This window comes from Callospermophilus lateralis, chromosome 2, assembly GCF_048772815.1.
Source record: "Callospermophilus lateralis isolate mCalLat2 chromosome 2, mCalLat2.hap1, whole genome shotgun sequence".
In the NCBI taxonomy this organism is placed as follows: domain Eukaryota; kingdom Metazoa; phylum Chordata; class Mammalia; order Rodentia; family Sciuridae; genus Callospermophilus; species Callospermophilus lateralis.
Window position 1 is genome coordinate 71,699,061 of NC_135306.1, and position 21,424 is coordinate 71,720,484.

Below are 21,424 nucleotides of genomic sequence, written 5' to 3' on the forward strand. Positions count from 1 at the left end.
TGGTTTTCAAAGTTCAAACTTCTGGGGCCCCACCTCACCTGCTCAAAATTGTTGATCATACTTCTTCTTCTTCTTTTTTTTTTTTTTTATCTATCTGACTCTGCTCTTTCTCATCTTTGCTCTCATAATTTTCTTTGTCAAGAATGTTCTACTAGCACATCTCTTTACTTTCAAAATCCTATACATTTTTCAGGACCCAGCTTAAATATCCCAACCTACTTCAATCATTGGCAGTCTAATCTGGCTGGATGACAGCTACTCATTAAGAGCTCACCATGCTGTGGGTGCTAAAATAAGTACTTTGTAGGCCCCCAAGGTCCAGTGTAATCACTATCACAGGCTTTGCCTTACAGGTGAGTAGACTTTGTGGACTGAAATCTAGCAGATAGTAGAACCAAAATTGGATCCCATATCTGGCCTCCAAATCTAGTGTTCTGCCTGTCTCTCTTAATAATGTCTCCTTAATAATGAGTATTTATGGTTATCTGTATTACAAACATACTATTTCTTATTATTCTGGGTCTGTAATATGCATTTAATAAATATTTAATAATTTGTTTATCTACCTTATGAACTTATCATATTACACTGATGTTATATAAGGGTGTGCCTTATATAATTTACTTATATTTACAATTACATAATACTCACATTTCAATTGATCTATTATATAACAAATGCTTGATATTATTCAAAACTATTAGGAAGAAAGTAATTTTTAAAAAAAATTTCAAGGCCAGAATTTTTTTTTTAAATTTTAATTCCAGAACTTGTGTTTCCAGAAATGTAATTTTTTAATTAACCAGAAAATAATTTGTTTCATTGACTGAAATTCATAACCATCAATAACACTGTTGCTTATGGCATTGACATGTTCTCCAGGCTGAGTACAGAAAGACAATTTGAATGATGGAGAGATATTAAATGCCTCTTCAGCCTATTTAAGGAAAAGTTAAACTTTTCAGTCACTCCCAGATGGTACATTTCCATGTTAAATTCATTCAGAGATGGAGAAAATAGTTATCAGACCAGTTTTCCTTTTACACCTGCCACAAGCACTTACTTTAATGGACTTTTACTTTTATCCCCAGCAATTATTTGTTAGGTCATGCTTTAATATTAAAAGCAGATTTGAGGATTAGTCCATACAGCCTCAAAGAGCCACTGAAGTGAAAAGAAAACAGTTCCCACCCACATGTGTGCTTTGCTTTGTAGCCTCCATTTGTTCCTGGCCCGCCTTCTTTCTTTAGGATACTATTGAAAGGCGGGGATACTGCTCATTGTTGGCTTCATTCTACTCATAAATTAAATCCCTAAAGCCTTTTGGCTAATTATCTAAAGAGTCAATTCCAGAATATTAGGTTTACTGTGACCATGTAGTTGACTAGATTTCTACCTTTAAATACACAATGTTTACTATGCGTATGCTTGCTGGCAAAATTGTTTGAACAATAAGAACTCTTTTAGAAAGAAAAGTTTTTGAAAAATTCCAAAAAGAACACTCCTCTAGAAATGCTGAATGTTAAGCAAACAGTTGCTTATCATAAACAGTTTGTACCACCAACAGTTTAGCTGGGGTGATCAAATGTCCAGCCAATCAGCTTAGCTTTTGGACTTGAAGCTTTGCTGAATGTATAAAGTGTTTTTGGCCTATTCTGTGGGCAGGAGTAATGGTTGGTAAGCACAGAGCAGATCAGTGGCAAACATTTCTACAACTTCTGGTGTCACCATCAGCTTTCCTGTACAGCACTTTAAGAAGAAGGTAAATCCACAAACAGTGCCAAGAAAAATCCTCAGACTGTCTGACAAGGTTTCATGTAGATTCTAGGCATAGAGAATTGTTTTCCTGGTGAAACTAATCTCAGTGGCAAAGGAAGATGTTCTGCTAGTAATCCAATGGCAAAGCTAAATGTTCAAGGCTCCAGGGCTAAAACATCAAGTATATTGTTTTCTTTGGTTAATTGCAAACTACAAACAGATCCGCCATCTTCCACTTGAGTGGCATTTATGCCTATGTAAAGAAGCAGGAGACAACTGTCAGGGTGCTCAGTCTGTGCACACCTAGGCCTTTATTGCTTTATTTTACTTCCTCAGGCTTTCTAGAGTCACTCAAGAAACTAGAGGGACATTTGAAATAATGTGTCCATCTATAAAAGTCTCTGATAAAAGATATTTGTTTCTTTTTTTAACATGAAGAATACCACAGGCTTCTGGGCATCCTACAGCACTTTGCCAGGATTGGTCAGTTTTTCCTCTGTCCAACCTTAGAGATGTAGAATGACTGTCATAATAGAGTTTCTAATAATCAACTTTTTTACCTATAAAAATCCATGCCCCCATCATATCTATACCCAGTTGACTTTCAACAAAGGCATCAAGCACACATTGAAGAAGAGAGGTTTAATAAATGGAGCTGGGAAAACTGGATATCCACATGCGGAAGAATAAAACTGGACTTCTATCTCTTGCTACATACGAAATAAACTCAAAATGGATCAAATACTGAAATGAAAGGCCTGAAACTGTTAGAAATCAGAAAAAAACACATAGGGAAACCCTTTACAACATTAGTCTAGGCAATGCTTTTTTGGATAGGACCCCAAAAGCACAAGCACCAAATGCAAAAATTGACAGAGGGTTTATATCAAACTAAAAATTTTCTGCCCAGAAAGTGAACAAACTACAGAATGGGAGGGAAAGAACTGTAAGCTATTCATGTGACAGGAATTAATATCTAGAATATACAATGAATTGAAACAATAGCCAAAATAAAAACCACCCACAAATAATCTGATTTAAAATTGGCAAATGATCTGGACATTTCTCCAAAGAAAATGTAAAAATGTTTGACATCACAACTGATCAGAGAAATTCAAATCAAAACTACATTTGATGGGTACCATTGTCCCCTAATCAGAACAGGTATTAATAAAACAAACAAATAAACAAAAAATAGATGCTAGAAAGGATGTGGAGGAAAAAGAACCCTCATACTCTTTTGGTTGGAATATAAATTAGGACAATCATCATGGAGAACAGAATGAAGTTTCCTCAGAATAAACTAAAAGTTGAACTGTCATTATGACTCAGATATCTCATTTCTGAGTATATATATATACACAAAGAAAATGAAACTAGTTGATCAAAGAGGTACCTGCACTCTCATGTTTAGTGCAGAACTATTTACATTAGACAAGATATGGATTCCACACGTCAGCAGACAAATGGATAAAGAAAATGTGGTTTATATGCACAATATAACATGATTCAGCCATGTGAAGAACAAAATCCTGTCATGTGTGACTAAATGGAGGAGCCAGAGGACATTATGTTAAGTAAATAAGTCAGGCACAGAAAGATAAATGCTGCATGAGTTTACTCATAGATGGAAACAAACAAACAAACAAACAAAAAGTTGATGACAAAGAAAAGAGCATGATAGAGATTACTAGAGGCTAAGAAAAGGAGGTAGAAAAAGTAGCAGAGGGAGGTTGGATAATGGGTTCAAAATATTTAGGATCTGGTGCGGTGGCGCATGTCTGTAATCCCAGCAGCTGGGAAGACTGAGGTCGGAGGATCAAGAGTTCAAAGCCAGCCTCAGCAATGGTGAGGTGCTAAGCAGCTCAGTGAGACCCTGTCTCTAAATAAAACAGAGGATGTGACTCAGTGGTTGAGTGTCCCCGAGTTAAATCCCTGAACCCTCCATCTTCCCTACCCTCCAATATATATATATATTTCCTAAATATATATATATATTTAGGAAATTTTAGTGCTTTGCACCACAACAGGGTAACTACAGTTTATAACAATCTAATATATATTTTATGAGTAACTAGAAGAGAGAAGTTCATAGGTTCTAAAGATAAACAAGTGTTGAATATATGAGATTGTAGAAATGATAATTACACTGATTTGATCATTATACATTGTATATACATATTGAGTTATCACATGTTACCCCATAAATATATGCAAATATTATGGGTCAATTAAACAAATTTATGTCCCCAATTAAATACCTACCCCTGAGAAAGTTATCATTTGGGGTTTAATACTTTAATTCAGTGGTTCTCAAAATGTATTTCCCTACTTCCTTCCCAAAGAACAATATCAGCAATACCTGAGGATTTGTTAGAAATGCAAATTTGTGAAAAATGCAAATTATCAAGCTCTACTCTAGTATTATGGAAACAAATTCTAGAGAAAAGTGTGGATCTGTGTCTTAAAACATCTTCCAGGAAGTTCTGATGTATACCAAATTTTCAGCATTACTGCCTTGGCAGTGATCATCAGCACTAGCTGAGCTTCATGGAAGAGAACGTTTCTGCATTCACCTGTTCAACTGCATTGAAGCATTGCCAGAAACTGAGACGCAGTGTTGATCTCCACAAGAGTACATTGTCTCAGACTAAGTAATCCATACCTATATAACACCAGGGTTATCAGCAAATACAATGCTCTATGATGACACAGAAGAGAAAAATTCTACCTGGGAAGGTTCAAGACAGCTTGAAAGAAATATAAAACACTGTAATGACGGAGGTTTTATGTGCCTAGAACTTTTGAAAATCTGTGTACGTATCATTTATCCCTCCATGTATTTACTATTTACTTATTTTAAACAAAAGGAGCAGGAGTTCAAAGAGGGTAAGTACAAACATGGAACCTCTGTACTGTTATTATAGATGGTGATTTGAACTATTCCTGAGGACTGAGCTCTGGACATGCACAGAGGCAGTGATCAGCAAGCAGTGTTTGGGGAGTGACATTGGGCATGGTGAAGTTGGAACTTGTAGCTCAATGTGGTGGCCTGGGACAGAAGCCATAGAAAAGTGTTGAGTAATACTATAAAGGACCTTTGTGTGTGGGGACACTTCCCCTAAGGCAACAAGAAGCAGAGTAAAGAATTTATGCATGGTTGACTCATTAGGATGTAAAGAAAGTGAAATCTGAAAGCAAGTGTCACTTGTTCATTCTATTCTGTTTCTACTTCTTAAATTGTTGACTCCTTTGCCGAAGCACTCTGGTTCCTGCTCTTTGGTCTCACTTTGATCTGATAGTATTTCAGTCTGAATCCAAAGTCACTTGAAAAATCCAAACAGGCCCTCGGCTTTCTCACTATGTTGGAATAGGCCAGTGTGACTCAGTCAGTACTTTGAGATTTGTGATCTCATGGATTGAGGCTAAGGGAATGAAAAGTGGAAAATGGACAGGAACATGTGATTGTTACAGTGAACGCTATGATCTAATCTTTATAATAATTTCAAGGTAAAGCAGTAACCATGCTACTCATAGGTTCTGGGGGCAGGACAGCACCAGAAAGCTGGTTTCATTGCTTGTTAGCAGTATCACCTGGAGTAAATCACTCACTCCTTCTATTCTGCCATTTAGCATCATTTGGAAAACAAACTAAAAGTGCACGTTCTTCATAAAGCTGCTCTAATTAACTTAAAACAGTATTTAGAATTTTAAAAATTGTCACTCAATAAGTTTGTTTTTTTTGTTTTTGTTATTAAAATAACAATTATTCAATTTAAGTCATTTTAAAATTCAATTTAAAATGTTTTTATTAATATCAATTAGATGATTCTTGATGAAATAACTTGGAAATATATTAACCTTTGTTTTAGTTTCATCTAGCAACTTAATGATTTTATATGATTAAGGATTTCTCTCTTTATTAGACCTATGACAAATCCTTCCTTATTCAGTCTGGGTGTATAATAAAGCTAGACATTATTCCAGTTAAAAATAATCAAGGAAAAGTAATATGCAAAAAATCATTATGACACCTGGGGCATAGGCTCATTATCATTACAGGACCATCAAGTACTCTTCATGAACCAACCTGGAAAATTTCCCAAACTGCCCTAGCAGTCACATTTTGATGACATATTATTTTAAGCTTGCAGTGGGGTTCAGGAGCTCAGAATGGTGAGAAACAAAGAAACATCTCTGCATAAAATGGAACTAGTGTTTTGAAACTCACCTTATCTCCTTCTTCTATCTCACAGATTTTCTCCTCAGTCGCAGGATTTAAGACAGGAAATTTCTTGCCACTCACTGAATCATGCCATTCATTGTTTATGAAGATCTGCAAGGATTCAGAGAAAGTAGATTAAATTTTTTAAAAAATATGCAACAAATTTGGGGCATTTTTATAAACTTAAGTGGAAGCATGACATGATACCTAAATTTTGTTTATTCTTCTTTCCCTTGAAACATTTTTGGTTGTTTCTGATGTTTTATATATAAACACACATACATATACACAACTATATGTGCACAATAAAATAGAACAATATTTTTAAGTTTCATAAAGGTATGTAGTCTTTTCAATGCCAGAAAATATAGATTGGAGAAAACAATTTAGAAAATGATGCTTTTTACCTGAAATTGCTGTGAATTTGAGGCAAGAGCAGAAGTTTTGGTGGGTTTAATCTTTGTCAACCATTGTTCCTGTTTTCCACTTCAGATTCTGAACATGCTCATTTGGGGTTACTGGTGATTTGATATCAAAAATGAAAATTTTGTGATGCTTCATTTTACTATTGTAAAGCTAGTTTTGGGTTGGGGTTTAAAAAAGAAGTTTTTTAGGAAAACTTGGCTAGTGATGTGTTTTCCGGTGACTTTTTAAAGGCATAGGGATTTTGTTCTTTTAGAAAGAGTATCTTATAATTTATTTGTCATTAGCTGAGATCAGGTGCTAGATTTTTAATATATCTATGAGAAAGAGACATGCATCTAAAGAAACAGTGGTCTGGAAAATTTGGAATTTTATTCTACATGCACTATAAAGGAACAGAAATATTAAAGTACCAGAAAGTATCGAGTAGGTCATTTAAAAACTCTTGAGTTTGAACTTTTGCAGCCTTGAATTTGTACTTCCTTTAAAAAACAGCTTTAATATTCGTTTACTTTTACTGAAAAAAATTTGATAATGCCAAATTAAGATAATGATAATGTAATTTGTGACAACTAAAGTGAAGCTCTATTTCTGACATATGCTAGAAAAATCTTTAATCATCAGTTTGTTTCTCATTTATTCTCCTTTTTTTCTTATTACTGAAATATGAGAATAATCATAATAAATATTGGATGTCACATATTACAACTTTTTGTGAAGCCATGACAATATGAGCAAGTTTATTTAATTTTGATTCATAATTTTGATTCATCTTAATTGAGACATTTCTCCTTACCTGATAGCTACAAAAGAAAAGTATATAGATCAATCCAGAATGTATTAAAAAACCACTTCCTAAGGTTTAAATCAGTTGCTATGCTAAGTGCAAATCACTTAGCTATTAAACATTTCCCAACAATGGCTGTCAAGATTGTACATTCTGCACATGAGAACACTATGCTATTTGCTGTCAAAAGGGGGAAGGACAAGCCTCCTTGTCTGCCTGTCTGCACCAATACAATTGTACATAGAACAAAACAGCATTATCCTATATACTGAAGAGTTCAAAAGAATTTCAGTGATAGCTAGAATCAAAAGGAAAAAAGGTGCGGGCATGAATAAATAAAGGACCATGGGGCCCAAAGCAGCTCAAATGCAGAGACTAGATGTGGAAAGATAGATATATGAAGAGGATCAAGTACCAAGAAAATCCTTGCTACTCTGGTAGGGTAATCAAATACAGAGGGAGACCATAAAATTCATCAAACTATACCCAAAGAAGAAAAAAAAAAAAATAGCAGCTTAGTTCAATTCAGTGAAAAATAAATTCAGATTAAAGTGCTGAGTTGCCAACGTCTCCTTAAAAGTGACTCAGCACATTAGCTACCAGGAACACACTTTACAGAAACCCATAATTACTCTTAGCATTTTCTTTTCTGCATCACAGGTCTTTACTGCTTAGTATTTTTCTTCTCAAGGGAAGGCTGGGAAACACTTTAATCAGCCTCTCCTCGCTCATGCGCTCTCTCTCTCTCTCTCTCTCTCTCTCTCTCTCTCTCTCTCTCTCTCGCATACACACACACTCTCACACACATACATGTAACACGCACATACACACACATAACCCTCTTCATTTAATGATACATATAATCCCTAGTCACTTCTTCATGTTTCTTTGTATCTTCTTAGTATTCAACTCTCTCCCTGTTCGCCCTGCCCCCCATCTCTGCCTAATTAAAATCCAGTTTTCACCCAGTTACTAGAATCTTCCTTAACCAAGCAAATTCAGTTGTTTGTCTACACCCCTCCTCAGAATACTTTAGTGGCTTCCTTGTCAAGCTTCTTAGCATGGAGGCAGTTTGTGATCTGGCCCTCGGGTTCTTCTCCAGCCTCTGCCCCTCAGGCACCCATGTCTGGGCCTCACTCTTCTGCCTCCAATACCATGGCTGTCTTTGCATCCCACCTGTATTCATGCTGCTTCTCAGATTGCAGTTTCACTATTTTCTTCTTGTACTTGAAACTCTAGCTGAAGGCATCATCTCCTCATGAAGATTTCACTAATTGCTCCAATTGGATTTAATCTTTCTCCAAAATAGCATGCAAGTATTCTATAAAATTAGTTATCAGGCTCTGCTTTGTGTTACAGTCAGATATTCACATATCAGCCCGTGAAATTTCAAACAAATCATAGTACCTGCCCTAGATTTTTTAATCAGCCTTTCAAATCTATCATCAGATTCACTCACACTTGATAATTCTGTCTCCCTCTGCCCTAAAGATTGAGTTACCTCCTCAGACTTTATATCTTTAAACTGAGAGAATGGAAGTCCCATTCTGAAGAGATACACTCAGAATTCCATCCTTTTATGGTATAATTTCACTAAAAAAAAAAAAAAAATCAAATGAAAACAACATACAGATGTCATGCTGTTAGGCTTCTGGTGAGATTTTCCAGTTCCCATCTGGGTCCTCTTACTCTTAAGTCTGTGATAACTTGTAGTTTCAAGTTTTCAATAATACACCTTCAATACAATACATTTTACTCCCTGGTTTTTTTTTTTTTTTTTTTTTTGGTAAAAGAATCATTACAATATGTATAGACCATCTTGCTTTATTATCAGAGTTGTGTGTCTAAACTGTATATAACCCCCCACCTCACACCCCACCCAGATAAAAGTCAGTGAATGTTTTGTAAATGAACATTAACATTACATAATAATAAAAGGTCATCTGGCAGCCTTCAGGCAAACTGAAGAGATCAGTTCTCGATAATTTCAAGTTACCAGCCATTGCTCTGCATCATTCAATTTTAACCTTTAGCAGAGAACATCATTTGAACTTGTGCTCACATTTACAGAATCCGAGATGGTCACTTTTGTTTTATCAGAGACATTTTTGCCAAATAATGAGCAAATACTGGAGACATCATCTAGGAGGTAATGTGCGAAAATGCAGATGAGTTGGCCAGGGGCCTTCTCTCTAGAGGTTTATACTCTAGAGGAGATTGCTGGTTAATCTACTAAGGTCACCCCATGAGGACTAAAGGTATAGAATCAAATGGCCAAAGCAGTGATTCACAGAAGAGAGGGTTGTGCACTGGAAAAATGTGTTGAAGGAAGAGAAGGGATTGATGGAAAGGTGAAAATGAGCAAGGGATGGGCAAATCTTGGCATGGCTGCAACACAGTGAAGACATCAGTCCCAAACTGAGAATGTCAGTGCAAAGAAAGTCATAGGTAAGATCTGACAATGAAAACCAGTTCATTTGTGGTGGATCTTGATCCCCAGGATGAAAACCTTAAACTCCCTTCTGCATCAAATAGATATTTTAGGAATATTGATTTTATAGAATTTTAAGAATATTGATTTTTTTTAAAGCACTCCAATTGAACTTGAAGTAGAGTAACCAGAGTCCAGGTGATTAACCCAGAGACTGTGCCAAGAATGAGGTTATAAGGCATTAGAATAGATAGCAGTATTTACTGCAATAGGTCATCTAAAGTCTAAAAGTTAAAAATCGTGTATCTTCTTCTAAACACAGAGTTTTCAGCATTAAGACAGAGTTCAGCGTAGGTTATGTGACCATCAAGAGCCCCGAGGGGCAGGTGTTGCCCCATGCTCTTCTCCTTAGCTATGAAGAACTTATTTAGGAACTACCTTAATTATCTTTTTACTATTTTAATCTAATTAGCTTTACATTTGGCATTTGCCTGCTAGCTAACTGTGTGACCCAATAGAGCTCAATAATCACTCTTCCTGCATTTACATTAAATGGTCATATGGAGATGTCTAGGCCAATGAATGTTTATTATAATTGTTGTGAAACTTTATTTTAGTCCAGTTGAAATGATCTGTCATTGGAGACAACCTCATTTTCCATGTGTTATTGGCCTTAAGAAGTTTTAGGGAAAAAGAGATGTTGTTATAAAAGTAAAACATTCCTGGGTACTATTTAAGCATCATATTCACTATATTCTATTTATGAATTTTGGACTCAGGATACTTTTGAATATCCATGTACAGTAGACATCAACCTAAAGTTCACAGTATTGGTTGGAAATTATAGATGTTTATGCATACTCATGGAAACCAAGTGCTTTTATATGAGGAAATCAATAAGTATGTTGAGGCAACTTAAAAATTGATTTCTACTCTACATTTTAGATATGTCAAATAGATATATCCTATTACCTTTGATAAACAAGTAGCTGTTTCCTGGATGCAGTTTAGTGTCTAAGTCATAATTTGGGGATAGAGGACAAGTTACTATTATCATTTTTGTTGTAGTTATTATTAATGTACTTGGTATAAAACTACAATTCTAAATAAATGATTTCCACAAAACATTTTTGAGTTAGATCCAATTGAATTTTAATGGCAAAATAAAGACCCACTAGCCTTATCTGCCCATACAAGATTTTGGAGCCTGTTAGTTAAAGTGGAGAAGCCTTGACTCCTTCCAACATGGCCCCCTAAATCACATTACCTTTGCAGGACAGCAACTGGGCCACCAACATTAGGGTTTTATAAGGAAAGCCAAGACTTTCTTGGTGGCCTATCATATTTTTAATGCACAAAGAATTTCTTTTAAGATAGCCCAAGGGAATGGTAAGAGTTTCTTTTTGTGTCACCTGCATGGGTTTGCAACCCTGAAAGCCAGGGTCACAGCAGGGGACTGGTGGGTGGGTATGCAGCCCCACAGGGAGTGATGTGTGCTGCAAATGTATACAGGTTCTCCTGCCTTAGGAGCCTAACAAAGTACCAAACCCCACTGAGAATAAGATATTAAAGATAGGGATGATGAACAATAAGACAGAGATAAAAAAAGTAAGTTGGGGAGAGGGGTGCTGGTGTGAAACATTTAAAAGAATCAAAGAAAGATCTCTGGCAACTCCTTTCAACCCTGAGGCAGCAAAACAAAATGTGGAAACTCAAAGTAGAAAAATATAAAAGGAAATTAAGGAGGAAATAACAAAAGGGAAGAAAATATTTAGCGGCAGTCAAAGGAATAAAAACAAAATGAGAAAATGAACAAAACTGAAATAGAAGAAATAAAAGTATTCTTTCATTTTTATTTTATATTATAGCCTGACTTCTGTAATCTGAATACATACATTTTTTTTTTTCTGATTGTTTAAAAAAGCCATTCAGTCTTTTCAATTTTGTCGGGGAAAAATAAAAGATACTGCAGCATTTAGTTTGAGCCATAGTGTCAGCCTGCCCTAAAAGTAATAAAAGTAGTTACTGGTAAGTTCTGTATATCATATATATCCTGTAGAAGCACTAGAAAGTTCTGTGCATACTTCATATTTAACAGTTTCAACACTCAATAATACCAGTACTTGCACAGAATCTTCTCACTTCTAAATAAAATACCAAAAGCAGAGCACAATTCAGTTGTTTCTTATTTGTATTCCTTTGACTTCTAAAAAAAGTCAGGGAGATCAGTGGAAAGAGCCTGATAATGACTTAGGACAGAGGAAGTCTCAGTCAAAGCAAAGTTTTGAGAGTGGAGGTATCTGAGCAAATTTGCAGGGAGCAAATTCCTTTAACAATTGCAACATTATAATAAAACAGGTAGAGATATTGAGATACCAGAAAACCAAATATCAGCAATACTTTACATCCTTTCCAAGCCAGGCTGCTAAGTTTGTGGGAACTTTTGATATACATTCATGCACACACAGACACTCAAAACATAGTAGCCATGAAATCCAGGTTTGTGCAAATACAGTAGTACCCATTGTCTGTAGGGAAATGGGTACTACTGTATTTGCACAAACCTGGCAAGATCTTCTGTGAATATTTGAAGTCACTGGTAGAATCAAATTCAATATATAACGTATTTATTCCTATACTAAAGTTCAATTTATAAATTAAGCCAAGTAAGAGATTAAAAACAATAAAATGGAATAATTATAACAATATACAGCAATAAAAGTTATGTGAATATGGTATCTTGCTCTGAAAATACCTTTTTGTTTTCCATACCAGGGATTAAACCTAGGGGCACTTAATCACTCAGCCACATCTTTGGCCCTTTTTTATATTTTATTTAGAGATAGGGACTTGCTAAGTTGCTTAGGGCCCCACTAAATTGCTGATGTTGGCTTCGAACTCACCATCCTCTTACCTCAGCCTCCTCAGTCACTGGGATTATAGGTGTGTGCCACCATGCCTAGCTGAAAATATCTTATTATACATTTCACTTATTCACTGAAAGTGAACACTTTATGACTTTTCTTTTGTATATACAAATTGCCAGCATCACTATATATGCACTTTGGGACCATTATTAAGTGAAAATAGGGTTACCTGAACACAAGCATTATGAGATGACATAGTGGATTTCATAATTTAGATGGCTCCTAAGGGATTAACAAGGGGGTAGTGTACACAGTGAGGATATCCAGGAAAAATGAATAATTCACTTCCCAGGTGGGACACAGTAGGATGTTGCAAGATTTTTTCTTTTCACTTTGAAGAGTATACAATTGAAAATTTATGAATTGTTTATTTTTGGTATTTCCTATTTAATATTTTCTGACTGAGGTTGACCACAGGTAATCAAAACTACACAAAGTAAAAAGAGGGACCACTATGTTTTCTTTCCTGATTTGTTTGTTAGATTTTAGTTAGATATTTAATTATGAAACAATCATTGCTCAAGTTCTTTTGAACATGGTTGTATGTTGCCACTTATACCGTGTCAACCTGTAACATATCCCCTGACCACAATCATGATAGTGATGGTCATGAAAACCTAAACCCCCTCCTCCACCATCTGACACCAGATCAGTGCTGTGTAGCAAACACATCTCCACGCTATCTGTCTGCATTCACATGAGGGGTTGTTCCTTCTGATGTTGTTGTTTTTGTTTTGACCTGTATTACAGATGACCTGTGACATTTCATTTCTGAGGTACTATCTCAACATTAGCTTGCTCTTCAAATGAATTAGTTCTCATAACATTTCTGAGTGCTTCTCACCCACTCGCTCATTCCAGCTGGTGCGTAGTGAAAAATTCTGTAGGCGAAATCCACCTTTAAAAAGTCATGTGATTTATGATGCTTCCTAATTCTCTTTAGTCAGGATGATTACTCTAATATTCAGGGGGGAATTATTTAAAACGGTATGGGAGAATAAATATTATGTCAACATAAAAGGAATCATGAACACTTGTAGTACTGAGAGTCATTCTGAAATGGGGATAATGCCCTGTCTTCGGATATGTGCTATTTACTTTAGGATTTCTATTGATTAGGTTTTCTTGAGTGAGATTGGAGTACTACTGTCTTTACTAGTTAATTAATACGTGGAAAAGCATCAAATCTGAAATGACAGGACTCAGAATGCAGTACCTTCTTATATTTGCACCTTAGGATCTGGGTGACCTTGAGCAAATCCATCATGCTGTCTGAGCTGTGAAATGGAACCCTGATAACATCTTTGCTAACTCCTTCCAAGGGTTAATTCTGAGCCTAAATCAAGATAAATAGATGGAATCAGTTTTGAATCGTGACAGTAATGTAATTATTAATTTCACCAACATTGGGGACTGCGCAATTTAGACTTTTAGGAATCTCTTGGGAAGGAGAGGTCAAGAAAAGATCAAATGGTAAATATTGGCACTTTTCACAAACCACTTAGTTCTCACAGCCACTCTCCAAGGGACCCATTTTTATTCCCAGTTCACAGACTGGGAAACTGAAGCTCAAGGAGATTAGAAGTTTGGCCAAGGTCACATTATTTACTAAGTATGAAAGCTCAAAATTGAAGCCAGGCTGACCTTGTTAAACCAGTACACCTTACAACCATTTGGCTATTCATTCAACTACTTCCAAGCCTTAAGCAAATAAAATATTGCTTCAGTAAGAAGCATATATATACATGTATATAATCTCAAGTCAGCCAGGAGTATTAGAAATACACACCTATATTTCCAGGGTTTTCTAGTTCATATCCAGTAATTTAGCAAGGTCCTAAGTAACTTAGTGATAAGCAACTTAGTGAGGCCCTATCTCAAAATCAATAATAAAAAGGACTGGGGAAGGAAAAAAAAGAAAGAAAGAAAATGCCGGGCACAGTGGAGCACGCCTGTAATTCCAGCAACTTGGGAGATTGAGGCAGGAAGTTCATGAGTTCAAACCCAGCCTTAGTAACTTAGAGAGGCCCTATGCAACTCTGCAAGACCATCTCTAATAAGAATAGATTTTTAAAGAAAGGGCTGGGGATGTGGCTCAGTGGTCAAGCTCCCCTGCATTCAATCCCTGGTATCAAAAAAAAAAAAAAAAAAAAAAAAAGTTTCTCAAGTGAAAGTAGTGCTACTACCGCACAATCAGCATTTTGTTGAACGTAAGCCTAATCTAGTCCTATTTTAAGTGCCTCTCAGACGTTTCTCTACAAAAACACCATCAGTCAATCTGAACCCAGTCTACATCTCAGTCTAATCTCACACCTTCTTTTCCTTACTTTATTCCAGCCATATTAGACCTCGGACAGTTCTTTCAACATAAAAAGGTTTTGTCTGTAGTGTCTTTGCACTGCTATGGCTGCTAAATCTTGGCTCTTTCCCACTCTTCAAGGCCACCCTAATCTTTGCATCCCTCAGAATTACCTCAAATGTCCCTTCCTTAAATAGATTCTTCCAAACAACCTCCTGAAAAGTAAGCTCTTGCCCCTCATCCCCTCTCAGCTTCCAGCATTCTTCCTCTTAGGACTTACCATAATTTGTGATGAAAATATTTAATTGACATGTTTTCTGCTCCACACATGCTCTAGGAATATAATCTCCATGAGACAAGAATCATACTAGCCTTTTTATATTATGAGACCCAACACAGAGCAATCTCACAATAACCTTATTCAATGAAGGAAATGGAAAAATGGATAGAAAAAAAGGGAAAGAACAGGGAAGGGTGGGTATTTAGACATATATGTGACCTGAATTCGTCTGCTGTGGACATTTGAAAAAGAGATAATGTGGGGAAAAACATAGTCACTTCTAGTTGTGCCTGCACACAGTCTACACAGATTAATGACTCTCTCCTATCAAAAATATTTTTAATACAGAAAGTTTAAACCAACCAGAGATCTAGAAAAACAATTGCCTTCTCTGACCAAAATGTAATCCATAGGTGCTGAAGAAATGAAGTTCACACAGAGATCATACTCCTGTGTCAAAGTCCTCTGCCTCACAGCCTCTCTCAACCCAACCCCCACCTTTTCATTCACAGCAGAAAATATCTTTCCTTTCCATTGTTCCTACAGTTCTCTTAATTTTCTAATTTGGTGGCAAATGTCCTCTTGCTGGCCTGGGAACAGCTGAGCAGCAGCTGGAGAGTCTCAATGTCATGCATCCTCCAGTAGTCAGGAATGGGCAATTGAAGTCAGAATAAAAATGGACAAAACATTGCAATTCCACCTCCCCAAATAGTGGTGTTGGCCTCAGACAAGTCACTAGTTGGTGTAAGTCCTCAGTCTGCCAGTCTTCTCAGCTTTGTCACTCACCAGCTGTGTAGCTTTAGGAAAGTTACTTAGCCACTCTGTTCTTTAGTTCCCTCAGGTTTAGAAACGATATAGTAGCCTCTTCATAGGGTTGTTAGTGATGGAGCCAATGAAATCATTGTGTAGAACTAAAACAGTCAGTGGCAGAGTAAACCCAAGATACTTTTGCCATGATTTTTTCTGTGTGCATATATGTGTATAAAATGTCATGAACTAATGAAAGAAAATTTCACACATGAACAAACTATTGTTCAATGCGCTCCATTTAATAATCAAGTTAAACATATTGGAGTTTGAATCCTATCTGAGAAAGCTTGTCTTCTTGAATTTCCCATTTGTCTTTTTTTTTTTTTTTTTTTTTAAGGTAAAAACAGTATTGTGAAAGGAGAATGGAAAACTGAGTTACCAAATCCCGTAAGAGAAAAGTCTTGATCCCTGAAATCCAGGATAAAGCTTAGGAACTTCGCTCCACTGCAATCTTTGTCAGGTGGGACATGACTGTGCAAGACAAAGTGACAGGAAAACGAGGGAAGAAAATGAGCTGCGAAGAGCACCTGTGGGAAGCCATCCAGGAAAGGTCAGGTGAGAGAGAAATTTCTGGAAAAACTGGGAGGAATTCGGAAAAATAAATGTAACTAGGACACTTAGTCTTAAACACTTCCCATGTGCCAGGGAATTCATTTGATACTGTCACCCACCAGTAGAAAAGAGGTACCTGGATAATCCCCATTTTATTTGTAAGGAAATGAGGCTGAGAGAGGTATGTTGTTTGCCCAATGATCATATAACTTTCAAAGAAGCTCTTTATGTAAAGCCTCCGTTCAAGGGATGGGTTGGCAGACGTAGAATTCACTTACAATTGGAAGGGGGAATAATAAGGGCAGGGATGAGATCCAAGTTCATGTGGATTTATGATGTTATTGAGGTTTTTAAATTTCCAAAAGCTCTTGAATCATCTTTGAAAATATTTCTTCAACTCTAATCTCTGTTCCATCTACCCCAACAAAGAAATAATCTGACTGTACTAAAAAATAAGTCACTAAAAGATATGCATCAATGGGTTCTTTTGTTTGGATGAAAAGCAGCCTTAAGCTTAAGCATATGTAGCTCTTCTACTGAAGCTATCCATGTACAGGTACAGAGATCTATAGCATATGGATATATAAATTTTTTTGTTGTTGTTATTCATCCCCTTCTGGTCCCTTCTCTCTCCTTTGCCCCAATAACCTATATACTTCTAGCAATAATAAAGAAAGACATTAAAATTGTAGAGAAAAATAATACAGAAGTTTAGGGGCTGGTTGGAGAAGCTCATTCCACAGACACCTTAAAAAACCCTTGCTTTCTTGGTTTGTAACCGAGAAAATTATTTCCCAACGATCATTTGCCCAACTCCTCTTGCAAGTGCAAATCCAATACAATTCTGCAGTGGGACACAGTGAAAAGGAAATGCAAAAGCATTTGAAAAAGCTCACCCATTTAGATTTAATTACATACATAACTGGTGTCCTTCCAAGTGTAAAAACGTTGTAACCCATAAGTCAAATAATAAAATGCCCTCTGAGCAGACTAGATTCATATAGAAGATGCATGAGAAATTAAGATTCACCGAATTGCTTCATATATTTGCACCCAGAGTAGAACTAAACATGGAGCAAATGCCTGTCTTTGAATCCTGTCTTCTTTTTTGAACACTTAGGTCAGTCGTTTTCCCTTGAAGGGTGTTCTTGTGCAATGACTTTGAAGGGAAGAGATTTAAATCTTAACAATATCTTTCTGTGTTAAAGGATCACTAGTTCTGTGCTTGTGTATTAGATTTTTAAGGAATAACTTATTTGTCTAGTACTGTTACTTACATGCCTAATTGATAACTGCAAGATGAAGCTTAATTCAGTAGAAAGCTTATTTCATGTTAGAGCTAAATACACACACGAAGATTTGCAAAGTCAAATTCAATAAAGGGTGAGGGAGCATCCACACTACTAACATATCTTCTGGGATACTTTCATAGAAAAATATACCTTTCTAACAATTGCAGTGATATAATCTAATCTGCCGATAATTTTGATCTTCACAGCATGTATTTTTAAAAGCACCTAGTTTGAATTGAGATTTCTGTGAATGACAAACCTGGAAGAAGAAAGTCAAGAGTCTTGTGATCTTCTGGACCTACCTTGGCCAAAGGTAAATTGTCAGAGATTATGGACTCACCAAATTTTTCGTGTTCCCATTTGCAATAAAATTAAATGGAAAAGTATGTTCCCTCTAATAAACCCTTGTGAAATAATGCTTTCATGTACTTCATAGCTGCAAGTCAACCCTGTTAAAGGCACAGGCTCATTTCTGCTGACATTTTCCTAAGGAAAAGAGCCAATCATCTGAGCAGCTTCCTCATTTGCTGTGCTTATGAAAATGAAAATGCAACAGACCTCAGGACTGCAAAACCACCCACAGTCACGAGTAAAGAGTCAATATGTAATAGTGGGGCTCCATCAGGTTTAAGGCTTTTGGTTTTTTGCTGGTTAATTCACAAAGCAATCCTCTGAGTTGCAATAGTTCGTTTCGTACCTGACTTTCTGCATCAGACCATAAAGCTAACTCTAAGTGATTTTGGTTAGACTGCTTTGTTTGTTTGTTTCTTTGTTTGGAGGCCTAGGATCTGACAGGGAAGCTGGCTTGTAACTGTGAAATAGGCAAAGTTCAGAGTTACTCTCAGAACAACTTCAGCAGGATCCATTTCCCAGTTCTCTGTGGCTGTGGATTTTGAAGTCTGGGTCTGGCTCCTGCTCTTGTTTCTCTAAATATTTATCAGTTAACAATGACACATCTGCTCCAATAACAACAAACTTGGTTGGAGAAATAAATAAGCATGCTTTCTTTCCCCAAATATGCAAAATAATACAAGTCCATTTGAAGGTTTTTGAAACAGCTTTCAGCCAATTATCAGAATTAAGTTCTCTGATTTAACACTCATTTTATTAAACATATAGAAAAGTTATATTATTAGAGCATGCTGTGTTTCTTCTTTAAAAATATATTTCCCACTTGTTTGACTCCTTCTAGTAAATTCCTTTAGTGAATATTTGCCTTTTTTATTACACATGCCAGCTGTCCTAAAGTTAATAGAACTGCTTACTAAAGTCCACTGAATTCTGGTGCAAGAACCTTTCACACAACAGAGAATTTCTTTCACTTGGAAAGATTTTAAGAAATGAAATTTTGAAAAGTTGTCCGATCTGATTTAGAATCCACCATTTGATCAGGGCACTAAACCCAGACCTTCATTTGGCAAGCCTTTTATTCTTGTATTTGCAAAAGGCTCTTGAACATAAGTTTACTTAAATTGACCTTTTATGCTTTAAATACATGTACTTTTTACAGACCCGAGGCAAAGCAGTACACACAAGTCGTACTAACCTTAGTATACTGAATCTTCAAATTGGTGAGTGGGACTGGTAACTCTGGCACTGCTGAGGACAACATTTCTGGTTCGGCTCCTGGAACACAGGTGACAGGCTCAGCAATTTGGTTCTGATAGAGCACTTGGCTTTATTTGTTCCTTTTTATCTGCACGGGGCTAAGGTTTATTTGCATATTGGGATACGATTGGATGAACAGACTGGGAGCAAAAAAGAAAGGACACTACTTATTTGTAACACCTAGGGCAGGAAGCCTTGGACTTTAGACTTAAATCCTTAAGAAACCAGCAGTCCAGCACCAAAGTTGCATCTGGAGACAGTGCACTATTTGCAGATGAATTAATTTACAAAGCCGAAACCTGTGATAAGGGTTTGCGGTGCAGCTGCTCTGGCCACTAAAGCCAGTTATTATTTTTTTTGGCTTTTGGTGCTTTTTATGCTACTATGTAACTTTCCGTTCTCTGACAGACTGGGAATCAGAGAATTTGAGAATTCTCAAATTGAAAAAATGTCTCTAAAAGGGCACTTGTTCTCAGGAGAAGCTGGGAAGAAGAGGACCCTAGCCAGGTACCTTCTGGACAAGGCTGTCAACACCCCATCTCCCAGAAATCAGGGTGCTGTTGGGGAAAGAAAAGCCTCTGTCTAGACCCTACCCTAACCTGACTTTTAAAAGAAAAATCAATCAGATATATTTCCAGTGTCTCATAGGAGGGTAAGTAGATCTCAGAATTTCTGTAATTTCAGAAAAGTCAGCAGGACCTTTAGGGAATTCAGAGGACACTGTCATAGACAACCACCACAATTAGCAATATAGTGGTACCATCTGCAAAACTTCATGTAAAACTTAAGTGACCCGAGTTGACAATACAGGTCTGTAGTCCCAGCCACTCGGGAAGCTGAGTAAGAAGGACCACAAGTCCAAGGGCAGTTTGAACAACTTACAAAGACCTGCCTCAAAATTTTTTAAAAATGGGGATGAGAGGTGGTGCTGTGAATGTAGCTTAGTGGTACAGCACCCCTCGTTCAATCCCCAGTACCACAAAAGTAAATGAATGAATAAATAAATAAATAATGAAACTAAGGTAACCTCTGGTTTTAGGTGTTTATATCAACCAATCATTGCTACATGCAATTGATAAAGAAAGAATTTACGCAGTACTCCCGAATAGTTTAAGTTCTTAATGTTTCAAGCTGGGAACTTTCAAAAAGTACAATTTTTAACTGCAGGACTCCCATTTTAAGTACAATGCTTTATTGTACTGAAGCTTCAGAAAAAAGTTAAAATAAGAACAAGATAAAATTCTTTGGATACTCTGATTATTAAGAATTTATAACAACCATTTCTTTCTAGTGAAATTGCCTACTCCCCTGAATATGAGATTTAGATAAGGAAATTAATTTATTAAATAGTTTTTCCAAACCTGGAGCCTTAGTTTCTCTCCATCCTCATTTGGTATCCCCATTTTACAGACAGAGGGAGGATAATTACCTTGATTATGGCCACAGATATAATAAGTACAGGACAAAATTTCGTTTCAAGCCAGTCTGACTCCAAAACTAGAGCTCTTATTTCTACCGTATTTCACCGAATAATCGTCACCACCATATTAACCTATGTTCACGAGTATTCCAGGCATCAGAATCTTGTACAAAAGACAGTTTAGTGATAAATAATTTTTAAAGTAACATCAGCATAAGTTTTTCAAAAGCTTCACACAATGGTCATCATCTACTTTTTTGGCAAAGAAATTTTTAAAAATTAGCATAAAATGTGACAATCTTGCAGTGAAATATGGTATTTCTTCTCCCTCCCCTCTTCTCTGTAAGAGGGCTCCCAGAGAGGTTCCAGAATGAGCTGATTTGGTTCTCCAGGTGAATGTCACCCTCTTAGACACCTAGTCTTTATTCATCTAAGACAAACTTCTGTAAAGAAGTATTTTCAGCTCTTTGGGCCATTTTCTATTGTAACTTACTTGGCTCAAAAGACACTATAGATAATAGGTCATAAGTGTAGGTGTTTTTAATAAATTTTATTTTTAAAAACAAGAGATGGAACAGTTTGGGGAATCAGCTAATCCCTAGATTCTAAGGC

The 21,424-nt window shown here is 36.4% G+C and overlaps 1 protein-coding gene across 2 annotated transcripts in view; it reads right to left on the minus strand.

Moving 5' to 3' along the window:
* The window catches only part of Aldh1a1 (aldehyde dehydrogenase 1 family member A1), a 144,954-nt gene that overhangs the window by 30,222 nt on the left and 93,308 nt on the right, over positions 1–21,424 (minus strand). The window contains exons 4-5 of one of the 2 annotated variants that reach the window (XM_076846054.2): positions 19,331–19,410; positions 5,990–6,094 (exon numbers count right to left, since the gene is read on the minus strand). In XM_076846054.2, the coding sequence (XP_076702169.2) occupies positions 5,990–6,094; positions 19,331–19,410 (185 nt within the window). The remainder of the gene's footprint in view (positions 1–5,989; positions 6,095–19,330; positions 19,411–21,424) is intronic. The other variant, XM_076846055.2, reaches the window with a different exon arrangement.